The following is a 12,963-nucleotide window of genomic DNA, read 5'->3' on the forward strand; positions in this document are numbered from 1 at the left end:
TAAAATCATCCTTAAAACAACTGAATGTAGCTATCAAGAATATTATTGGGCCGTACATTGTTGATGCATTTCTCAACGAATAATACCGATGTTTTACACACTACTGAAACTATACAATTACCAACAATATTTTGACTTTGTATTACAAAATTAAAAAGTTGAGAATTTTTTATCAAGGACATCTAATATCGGCTTTCACCTCTTAACTTGGAATTAGCAACTTGCCATTTGAGACACTTTCTAATAGGTTACAGTAGTGAGAACAATCTTAATACAAGCTTGAACAATCTTGAACAAACAGCTCATACTAGGCTTATTAAAATACTTATGTTTAATTTCATTAGTGATATAAGTGTTGCAATGAAACTCACTCTTCATCTCTAGCACCATCATCATTATCAACCACCTCATACTAGGCTTAAAATACTCATGTTGAATAAGTTGTCTGGAATAAATTGAAATTCACAATTTAATAAAGTTTGTGATTTCAAGATATTAAAAATAAGTTATATTAACTAAATTTTTCAGAAACAATATCATAACTATTTTGGGTGATTATTTTCATTATTTCCAGCATACTTGGAAAATTGAATATATAGGACTATTCTTTCTTCTTTCTTGTACGATCTTATCTCAATTTCAAGTCCCAATTCTATCATCTCTCTCTACTTCTAGCAAGTTCTTCAAAAGTGAAAATACAGTACCATTATTCAATTACATTATTTCGTATTGTTTACTTGAACGAACATGATAATGAGCCATTTCCTCTCCTCATCTTTCGCCTCTAATTCTTTGTAAGATTTGCTGAAAATAGTAATAAATTCACTCCTTGATATTTTCTTTATAATAAATAAATTACTCCCCTTTTGATATTTTTACAACAATTCTCAATAAACTCACCTTTCATACATTCACCTACAAAATTTGAAAATGTTAAAATCTTACTAAGAATCCAACCTTAAAATAAGGTTCAATTCTAAAGCAGTCTCAAGCTTACACACCGATACAATGATACAAATATGCCAGTAATACAATAGAGATTAGATATTAGAGAATTCAAATCGCAAATGCTAACACCGCTCCAGAAACGGACCAGGCAAGAAGTTCTTCAATAAGCTTCTGCGCTCTAGCGGCAGAAAAAGTAAATTAGTGAAGTAGTGAACGACGGTACGGTAGCACAAATCCTCCTCTAATAACCCTGATTTGCCTTTCCTATCATAACTGTTAACTTCTAAGGAGAAAAAAAAAACAATTGAATGATTCATAATAATTTTCAGTTGGCCAATCGGTTATTATGAACACTCCCATAAGAACCAATGGTATTCTCTTTCTGATCACCAGATCAGAAATTCATTGGCTTTAATGAGAGTAGCTCGGGAAAAAATAATATAAATAGATTCATCTAGAATATATTTTCTCTTAAACAATCTTCAGAACTGTTTAAACATTTTTTAATAATTTAATTTGCAACCCATAGAAACATACATGCATTATTCATAGTGTCATTATATTATCATTATAGCGTAATTGCTGAGTAAAATCACAAATATAACAATAAGCATAGCATTTCAACTAACAAAAAACATAAAAGTAACAGAATAAAAACAACTGATACGTAACAGGAAATATACATCAACAGAAAAAAACAGATAATAATTAGACTAGAAAATCCCTGCTTCTTAATAATATGAACAAAGTAGTTTAACGTGCCAAACATGAAAACTCATGCTAACATAGTTACATTTTAGTTAAAAAAGTATATTGAAAATTAGTAAATTCAACAGCTACAGAATATTAATAATTTATCTCTGAGAACATGACTTTTTAAAAACAAATTTTACCAGCCTCATTAAAATAATTATTTTAAAAGTTGGAGAAATTTGAATGGCAATATGCCTACATAGGTTGGTTATATCTATCCTACAAATTCTAAAATGAAAAACAATTTATAATATATTTATCAGCACCAGAGACACTTCTGAATATCAATTTTCTAATTGACTATTAAAGAATGGGCTATTCAAGAATAAAAATTCTAATCGGTAAAACCAACAATATCTAAAATGATGGGTATTATAAATAATCAACGATTAGCTATATAACATTATCAAATGAGGGTCCTAAAAACGATTAAAAATGCAAATATACGAGTAAAAAATTATAGCATGGTAGCATAAATATTTTTAAAATCACTTTTATCCGAAGAACTTACAAAGTATTGTTCGTTGATTTCGCTTTACTTCAGTAGTTGAAAATATTCATTTCTATTCATTATTAATGTTTACTCTAACGTAATACCACTATAAAAGCACAATAATGCAGAAAATTGTTGTTTTACTTCACGAGTTGAATCTTGATTTAGATTGAAATAGAAAATATCAAATTTAATCTAGCATTATATATTTATTATTCTATTGGTGTTCATATTTTTTAAAAATCAAGAGCAGTCTGATTTTTTAGATGTTTTTCGGACTTCTATGCCATCATATAAAATTAAAAATTAACAAACTAAATATACTAGTCTATATGTTCTATAGTCTTTTAAAAATCGAGAATGCCCCACATAGAGTTGCCCTGATTTGTAGCCTAATATTAATCAAATATATTAAATTAATATAATATTTGTAATAAATCAGGAATAAGAAACGTTTTGGACTCTGTCTGTTTCTTGTTTACTATTGTGCTGATTTGATGAATGAATTTATCAATTATTTTATCATTTCATTATGAAAAATGACGTTTCGTATTCAATAGAATTTCGCATTCATTATTTTACTAAAGAAAGAAGATTTCACTTTTCAAAATTCGACTGAGTCACTGTCAATGTTGTAGAACCGTTCCATAATGAACTAAAAACACAAATATATTGTCAAATTTTGATAGTTTGAAAAGTTTTATTTTTGGTGCAGAAAATATGACCTGTGTGGTCACGAAACCATGGACCTGTACCAAAAAATAAAACGGTACAATTTGACAATATATTTGTGTTTTTAGTTCATTATTTCACTAGTTCATTACTTCATTAGTTCACTCTTCTATTTTATCTATTCTGTGTATTTAAAGTATATTTTATTTCTTGATAAAATGGCTTAAATTTATAGAACTGTTAGAATTTGATGATTTTTTTCATACCATAAAAAAATCTACAAGATTTCTGAATCGAGATTTATAAATTAATCTTAGAATTATGATAAATCACAGTGCGAGTGTCCTACTATGGTATATTATTTTGGAAGTTTGCTCTATTTTACAATTTGCTTTTTTTTGAAAAATTGTTTTGTTTCTCGATTATTGAATCTCTCGACAATTTTCTTTTTCAGTTAATTTCCTCTACAATTTTATTTTGGATGTTCCGGTTTAGTTTTGGAACAGTTGATAGGCCTAATCTGATGTGACTATCCGTTGAGTTTGGCCTGAATCCAGCAGTCGTCCCAGAATGTCTTGAGTCGGTTGCTGTCATTGCTGCAGAACAGTCGGAAGTCGCTGAGCAGTTTGTTCTGGAAGGCCTCGTCGCTGGTGGCTGCGGTAGCACTCCACTTCCATCGACGGCTCACCATGTGGTTCCACGACCACAGAAATCCCACCTTCAACACCATCATTCAAATTATTCATTTACAGTATTATATTAATCAGGATTCAGTGCATGACAAAGAATAATTACCATTACATACATTATTAAGGGCCGGTTTATGAGCTCGGGATTAAGCTAAGCTTCAGACTTTAAACAGGTGTAGTCTCGAAAATTGGCTTTCCGAAACGAGGCGTAGTCGTAGTCCACGTTTAAATTAAATTTCCAAAACCTAGAGAATCGAATACATAATAAAATGAAGAGAAAGTAGTGTAAAGTTTCAGCTTATTTATTATTTAGGATTTTTTCATTTCGTCAAGGAAAAACGTTTCCAATTATAGAAATGAGAAAATAAAGATAAAGATTGATTATAGAAAGAAAGAAACTGCGACTACCCCCCGTTTCGGAAACCCAATTTTCTGACTCCAGCTGTTTAAAGTCTAGAACTTAGCTAAATCCCGAGCTCATAAACCGGCCCTAAAGTTGGGTTTACACCAGTTATTGACAAAATGATAATAACTTAATCCTTATAGATTCTATTAGATTGAACGGAACTTGACAAACATATATGTTCATCATGTGTATGATAAGTGTTATGTTCAATCTAATAGAATCTATAAGAAAAATGAAAACACAAATTTGAAATTGTCAACCACTTTTTATTATTTATTATTTTCATTATGGGAAAGTACCACAACATCACTCACAACACAACTGTAAGGAATCTATAAGAATTAAGTTATTAGCAATTTGTTAATATTGTATTATTAATTTAATTTTATTATTAATTTATAATATTATATTAACAATTTGTTAATAACTTTGGTGTAAACGCAGCTTAAGTGTATGATGTAGCATTCATAGCATTTTTTTCTTTTTTTGCTGAGGATGATGTAAATAAGATGAGTGATGACCGGATTCCTAAACAGCCCCTATAATATCAGCCATTTGGAAGCCAATTTTCATTAGATTATAGTTTATTCATGAACAGTGCTATTTTGTTTTTGTACCACTATGGGTTAGACTCAGTGAAAATTAAAAAAAAATGGTTTTTTTCCCAAAAAGGACTAAAACTACTACATCAATTACAGAAAATATCACATAGTTTACAATTACATACAATAGTTAGTTACAAAAAAATTTTATAATGTGTTCTCTACATGTTCAGTTTTTTCTGTGTGGAAATCGACCTACTCCACTATGGCGTACCATGTTCTAGAGTAGATCTAGAACAGATCTAGATAGAATAATCCTAATATTGTATAAATAAATAAATAGATAATTTGGAAGAAGAGATCTCAGACGTCCCAGGAAGAGATGGGTTGATTTTAGAGGCACACAGGTTCGGAACAGGCAGTAATGCCTAATTTGTGAAAGGAAGAAGAAAAAGAAGATGATACTCACATGAGCATCAGGCTTGTGCGTGGGTAATGAAACAGATGATGATGATGAGGGACCTACAGATTTGAGTGGATTCTGTACCACCGAAAAGAGATTTTTAAAAACTCAGTGGTAACCCTTACCTTCATTCAACGAATAATTACCTAATCATCATTATAGTTACAATCAGTCAGCATTTTACCTCTCATCTAATTTCTAAATGAAAAGAAACAATTTTAGCAAAAACTTGGACTTATTACCAGGATTTGAATTATTGTTTTAAATCATTGATTGGAATATGTTACTTTTCATCAATATTCGAAAGTATAAAGTTTTGGGCAGAGCCAATTGTTTTCTCCCGATCACAGACCACATAATATGTTTCATTTTTCATGGTATAAAATATGAATATGTACCATTTCATGTAAAATATTCCATCATTCACTACTTCTGTCAAAGTTTAAATTTTGAAGTTTTTGGCTGCAATGATAAAAAAATGAATCTTCATCCTATGGAATCAAAGTTATAAATACATAGTTGAAAAAACCAAAACCAACTCATAAATAGCCTGCACATCATCCTTAAGATCCAATTCCAAAGCGATGATCTAGGCTATAGCCGCGCTCTATTGACGGTTGTAGTCTACTACTGTACTGTACTGTATCATAGTACAGTATAGTCTACACAGAGTGTTTCAGAAGTAGTGTCGAACATTTTAGGATATTGTGCTGGATGATAGGAGACTACAAATGACGTATTTGAAGTGTCCAAAACTCAACGGTTATCCTTATAGCTGTCATTTTGTTTTTTTTTTCCACTTAGAATTTGTTATCTCAAGAACGAAATGTTGTATTGATCTGAAATTTGGCATGAATATTTATGCTATAAAGACTTAACTTTAAAAAATAAAAAAAATTACAAGAGACAAAAAAGTTAGCAAATTTTATGAAGATTTCAAGGATAACTCATTTATTAAGATTGGTCAGAGAATAACAGAGAAATTAATTATTTTCGTTCAGCATGCATGATCTTGAACAAAAAGATCATCTGAAAAACATTGTAAAATCAGCTGGATGGCCATATGGAGCCATAACGAGTTTCAAAGCTTCATATTAAATAGAATTGGAATTAAAAATGTAATATTGATGTTTAAATTTTGAAAAGTGTTCATTCATGCAATACGAAAATAATAAACTTCTCTGTTATTCCTTGACCAATCTTAATAAATAAGGTATCCTTGAAATCTTGATAGAACTTGCTAACTTTTTTGTCTCTTGTAAATTGTCTGTAAAGTGAACGGTTTTCGTGAAATTTGGAAACAACAATTTTAAATGGCCGCCATTTTGAAATTCTACATAGAAAAGTTTTCATTTTATTTTTTAAAGTTGAGTCTTTATAGCATAAATGTACATGCCAAATTTCAGATCAATACATCATTTCGTTCTTGAGATAATAATTCCTAAGTGAAAAAACAAAATGGCAGCTATAAGGATAACCGCTGAGTTTTAGACACTTCAAATACGACATTTTTGTAGTCTCCTATCATCCAGGAACATTACCCTAAAATGTTCGACACTACTTCTGAAACACCTGTATATATGTCGACGAATACAGCGCGACTCAAGGCGTACAGTCGTCGATTGGGAATTAGAACCTTACCAAAAAAAACAACTTTTTTCCATTATAGTAATACACGTGTAGACCAAAAATTATTATATGAAATCTGTGAAAATTGAGTTTTCCTACAGTTACCTTGAAAAGTGGCCATTGCTGCACTGATTACAGAACGCAAAGAATCACTTTTCCGCTCTAGTGCGGGAAAAATTTTTCTGCACTCCAGATTTGCAACATGGCAACGCAAAATACTTAGTAGGTTATATGGAGCAACAGTGCAGCAAAATCAAAATGAAGTTGGTAACAGTGACTGCTGTGGCTGCTATAGTGAGCAGAGGTGCAACCAAGCACAACGCGCTAATTATTAAGTAGATATTATAATGGAGGACAACGACAGCACAGTGCCACCACAGCACACACCACACAGCTGCCCCCCGCCATTCAAACACTACTACATTATTCAGGCAATTTTACCCATAATTACCCACTTTTCATATTCAATGGTAACTGTAGGAAAAACTTAATGTGAAATACGTGCGCAAAGTTCCTCTGCTGCACTCAACAAACCATTCCGCCCTCGCCTATGGCTCGGGCGTAAACGTTTCTTTCGGTGCAGCAAACTGTCACTTTGCGCACTAGTTGCACAAATAACTATTATAGCGCATAGGATGAGAATAGTTGAAGACATACCCGCGCATCGTGTCCATACTCTTCGAAGCCGACGTGACGAGTGATGTACTGGTGGTGAGGACTGGCTGCCACATCTTCCTCCTCGACAGGTGTGTACTTGCGAATAGTTTTCGATCGGGTCGAAATCGAAGCAGTTCTTGTACGGGTCTTCGTACAAGGCATCGATGGCACCATCAAGAACACATTTCCTACAACATAACATAATCATATTGACTTAGAATACCAATCTGTTCTCGTTCATATTATAAAGTGGACAATTTAGTAATGCGGTATGTTCCTGTAAATAATTTCACACAGTGAATTTAGGATATTTTATAGCAAGGATAAAATACAGGGTGGGTGAAAAGGCCGAGAACGGCTTAATATCTCATACACAATAGTTATTTGTATATCTAGAGTGAAAAGTACGACTTTTTCTCCCTGAGGGAAAAAGTTTGAAGCCCGAGGCGAAGCCGAGGGCAACAATTTTCCTGAGGGAGAAATAGTTATTTGTGCATCTAGGGACTTAAGTGCAACTTTTTCTCCCTGAGGGAAACTGTTGTCGCCCGATGGCGTAGCCGAGGGCGACAATTTCCCTGAGGGAGAATAAGTACTTTAGTCCCGTGATGCACACAACATTTTTCCTCCACCTACACCAATACCTGAAATTTGGACAATATGAATGTCAACAATGCTTGCCGTCGTCGACTGCGGAAAAGTTCGCATAAACGAAAACGTACCTTTAGATGAACGCTCTCGTAGAGATGCCGATGACGTTAGAGGTGTGTACTTTTTCATATCCACCAACGGTTGAACATAACCTAACAATCGAAATAGAGCTACTTATTTCCTAGAGCTAAAATATTCCAAAGATCGAAATAGAGCTCTTTTACTTTTCCTCTACCGACCACGACAGTGTTGCCACATTCCTCATTCTTCAATCGCGGCGTTGTCGGACTTCTTCCCATTTTAATCTTATGGGTTTATTTTTACTCCCTTGGGAGTAAAAGTGATCACTTTTCCCGCTGGGAATTATTTTTAGTCCCATGGGAGGAAAAGTAGTACTTTAGTATTCGATTCCAGGGTGTAAAATGAGACTTTTGATAGTAGGTGGAGGAAAAAGTATTTTTCGCTCGTGATGTACACAACATTTTTCCTCCATCTACATTTTTTTATAGAAACTGCAAATTAAATCATTCTAATAACTTACGTATTGGTGACAATGTCTCCTAACAACATAACCTAAAATCTAAAACCTAAAAACCGGTCGTCTGATAGGCACTGCTGATTGCGCTATCTATCGGCCAAGTGTAACAATTATATCAGCTGGGCTACCAAAAATGGCTGACTCCAGATCACGCGGTTCAGATTTGAATTGCAGAATGCAGATCAAAAAAAAAATATTTGTTGGCTGGTATTTTGAATAGAATAAAATATTTAAAAAATTGTATAAATTTTTATCGTCTACTAATATTAAGAATATAATATCATACAAACATATATTTCATGAGTTGATCAAATTTCTGGTTGTGGTATTGAATTCAGTTGACTCAATGACAGACACCTCTATTACGCTTTCTCATCTGAGCTTAGACCTTCTAAGCTATTACCATGTAAGTTTTTAAAATAGAGATGCTTCCCATGTTATTTAAATGGAGTCACTTTTACTCCCTAGGGAGTTTTTCTGTTTTTTACTACCTAGAGCGAAAAAGTGACACTTTAGTATTATGTTTCAGGGAGTAAAGTAAGTACTTTAGACAGTAGGTGGAGGAAAAGGTAATTTGACGATGGGTGTGATTGGGGATCCTACTCAAATTGAAAATACTACTTTACTATGAGTTCAAAAATGTAGTCCGCCATCTTGGATCCTCCATATTGAATGCAACTTTATTTTTTTTAAATAGGAAGGTGGTCATGCGATACATGATTTCGATTCGAAATTTCAAGAAAATATGAATTGTGAAAACCGCACATTGATATCTCAAACCGTTCAGAAAATATTCACATTATTAATCAATACTATTCAAAGCAGAAAGGAGAGAAAAAAGTATGAGAATGAGTAAAGAAGGAGAGAAAAGTATATCGATATGCGGTTTTCGCCATTCATTTTTTCTTTAAATTTCGTATCGAAATCATGTATCGCATGACCACCTTCCTATTTAAAAAAATAAAGTTGCATTCAATATGGCGGATCCAAGATGGCGGACCAGATTTTTCAAGTTATAGTAGAGTAGTATTTTCAATTTGAGTAGGATCCTCAATGAAACCCACCGTCAAATAACTCTTGTGTATGAGATATTAAGCCGTTCTCGGACTTTTCACCCATCCTGTATAATACTACCCAAACAAGAAACATTATTAGTTTTTAGATTATCAGTAGGAAATTTAACAAGTCTCACTGAAATGTGTACAATATAATGCACAATTTATTATAAAATTATAAAGATTTGATTGCATTGCGTGTAATCAAATCAAACTTTATTCCTTCATCAATAAATGTTTATAATAATCAACATAATATTATAAACATATCGTCGGCAAAGAAATCAACTGTGACCAAAATTGATTAATGACTTTTTCAAACTCTACAAAAAGTTTTCCAAAGAGAAATACCGATCATAGTTCAGTCCAATCATGAGTGTGAATTTTCCTACGATATGATTAATGATATTCTAATTGTTAATTTTCTAATTCTAATGATTTTTAACTCTATTCGGTTTTCTAATTCAATTCTTCTGCTTAAAATAATTTTGAAAAGGATAGACCATTTTACATCTAAAACCAAAAAATGCAGTTCATTCATTTTCAGAAGAAGAGATATCACAAATATTATAGCAATATTAATTAGTATAATATTAAAATTTCAGTAGTTAATTATTGCTTTTATGTGAAATAATTGTAAGAGGTGGCTGTGGTTATACCAGAAAGATGAATATATTGATGGTGGTGGTGTTCATTTTCTTTTTCCATGACGCAAGTTATGAATCCGAATCGGTAAGCAACTTCTTCTTGAAACATAACTAACCGCTGGGCCCACGTATCTTCAGGAAATTCTACAACATAATTAAAAATTATTGCAGTAATTGTGTAAATACTGAAGTTCAATACATCAATTTCTAATTCACAGGTCTGAAATATCATCAAAATAGTTCAATTTATATCTTGTTCAAATAAGTAGATCTTAATTGTTTTAAAATGTAGAAGACGATATCACCATTATTGATATAATATTTAAATTAAATTTATTGTTTACAATGTAAATTATTGACATTACTGTAGATGTATAAATTATTATAATCTATAATGAATGAGAACAAATAGCAATATAAAATTTGTTGGAATAAATTATATGAAATAAACAAAGAAGTGATAAGAAAAATATAAAGAAAAATGAAAATCTCAGTACACTTTTTGAATTATTTTATCACAACATGTTTCAACATTGATGCCATTTTCAAGTGATATGAAGTAAATAGTATTTAGTATTTACTTCATATCACTTGAAAATGGCATCAATGTTTAAACATGTAATAAAATAATTCAAAAAGGGTACTGAGATTTTCATTTTTCTTTATATTTACATTACAAGTAGCCCTATACAGAAAAGAGATAAGTGATTGGAAGTTGAGGATTGTAATAGAATAGCCACTAAATCTACAAATGAATAGATAAAGTTGTGACAAGTCCTGCCTTAAACTTAATTCAGTGAATCCACAAACGGGAAATGGCAGAAAATGTGAATGAGATAGGATAGTTACCTTCGAATAAATAGCACTTGCTTCCCATTAGACATTCTGTGTTTAAAGGCACAAAAACGGGACTCCGCAGTGGATCTGACTTGATGGCATACGGCAGAGAAAAGGGATCGGCTGGCACTGGGATCATTTGCATGCTATTGGATTGTGCTTTACGTGCCCATCCTGTGATCTGTAATAGAAATAAATTTATTTCGTTTTAGTGAGGCACAATTCTTGTACTAGGCTATGTTGATAAATTATACAAAAGTATAAGTTATTGACTTTTCCTACAGTTACGTTGAAAAGTGGCCATTGCTGCACTGATTACAGAACGCAAAGAATCACTTTTCCGCTCTAGTGCGGGAAAAATTTTTCTGCACTCCAGATTTGCAACATGGCAACGCAAAATACTTAGTAGGTTATATGGAGCAACAGTGCAGCAAAATCAAAATGAAGTTGGTAACAGTGACTGCTGTGGCTGCTATAGTGAGCAGAGGTGCAACGAAGCACAACGCGCTAATTATTATTACATTATATATTATAACCAAGGACAACGAGGACTTTAGGATTTTAGGATTAAGGTTTTTATCAATAATAAAATTACACAGAAAAACATTTGATGGATTTCAGGCAATTTTACCCATAATTACCCACTTTTCATATTCAATGGTAACTGTAGGAAAAACTTAATGTGAAATACGTGCGCAAAGTTCCTCTGCTGCACTCAAGAAACCATTCCGCCCTCGCCTAAACGTTTCTTTCGGTGCAGCAAACTGACACTTTGCGCACTAGTTGCACAAATAACTATTTCGTTTTAGTGAGGCACAATTCTTGTACTATGTTGATAAATTATACAAAAGTATAAGTTATTGACTTTCATGCTCTACTGCAAAATATATCAAACTTCTTGCAATATAGTGGATATTTAGATCATTTATAGTGGATAAGTTTGATCATTTTTGTAAATGAATAGATAGATATTTTTAACAATATTTGTTGACAGTTATAGGAAACTTACACTGTACTAGCAAAACTTAGTATATTTTTGCTATATAATTTTTGGCAAAAACCGAAGTGTGGATACAACTTTAATGTTTGCGATGATTAATGCAATTAAAAACAATGTACAAATAGGAAATATATTGAAAAATGTAAATGGGAAAAACTAAAGTACAAGAATATAAAACAATAATTAGATTGCATAAACTTGAAACAAAATTGAAATTTTTGTTTTGAGAGATGATAGTTAAGAATCAATTCCCAATTTGGGTAGCCAATATTGTATGAAGGTTGATGGATAAATTTATATTTCAATAACTATGAGCTAACATTAATTTCAATTCATGTTGCTGCATTTTTATAAAAATTGTGCAACAACTGAATTGTACAATTTGAATGCAGAAAGCGTATTTTCAAGTCATTCCGGTTATTTTCAAAAATTCCCGGATGTTTTCAAGAAATCATTATAACATAATTGAAGTTTCAAAAGTATCATTGGAATTGAATTATTTTTAGAATTAAGAAACCTAGTTATCAATAAACCAATTAGTAATTACACCTCACCTTTCTGCGAAAAAAAATCCATGAGAAAAAAGTAGCTACAAAACTTACTTAAGTCTGATATAAATATTGTTTCGAATTCCCAAGTCTTCAAGTCTTTACTGCCGGTACTGTAACTTTGCTTCTTTTCTCCTTACATAAATACACTCTGATCAATCTGTACAGTACATGTTGCCAGAAGCACGAAGTAGTTCATTAATTTATTTCCGAGCTCGGGATTTAGCTAAGTTCTAGACTTTAAACAGCAGGAGTCAGAAAATTGGTTTTCCGAAACAGGGCGTAGTCGTAGTTCACGTTTAAATAAAATTTCGAAAAACTAGAAAATTGAACACAAAATAAAATAGAGGGAAAATAGTGTAAAGTTTCTGCTATTTTGAATTATTTAGAAATGTTTCATTACTCAGTGAGATTCACTTCAGCCTATATATATATATA

At 32.0% G+C, this 12,963-nt stretch overlaps 1 protein-coding gene across 4 annotated transcripts in view; it reads right to left on the reverse strand.

Annotated features, from left to right (window-relative positions):
* Positions 1–1,433: 1,433 nt before the first annotated feature.
* LOC111054732 (GATOR complex protein Iml1) overlaps positions 1,434–12,963 on the reverse strand; it is a 51,832-nt gene continuing 40,302 nt past the window's right edge. For all 4 annotated transcript variants that reach the window (XM_022341828.2, XM_022341829.2, XM_022341831.2 and 1 more), the window contains 4 exons: positions 10,990–11,158; positions 10,153–10,284; positions 7,253–7,440; positions 1,434–3,584 (listed from right to left, as the gene is read on the reverse strand). In XM_022341828.2, coding sequence (XP_022197520.2) covers positions 3,396–3,584; positions 7,253–7,440; positions 10,153–10,284; positions 10,990–11,158 — 678 coding nt within the window. In that variant the 3' untranslated portion in view covers positions 1,434–3,395. The remainder of the gene's footprint in view (positions 3,585–7,252; positions 7,441–10,152; positions 10,285–10,989; positions 11,159–12,963) is intronic.

Source organism: Nilaparvata lugens, chromosome 10, assembly GCF_014356525.2.
Source record: "Nilaparvata lugens isolate BPH chromosome 10, ASM1435652v1, whole genome shotgun sequence".
Classification (NCBI taxonomy): Eukaryota; Metazoa; Arthropoda; class Insecta; order Hemiptera; family Delphacidae; genus Nilaparvata; species Nilaparvata lugens.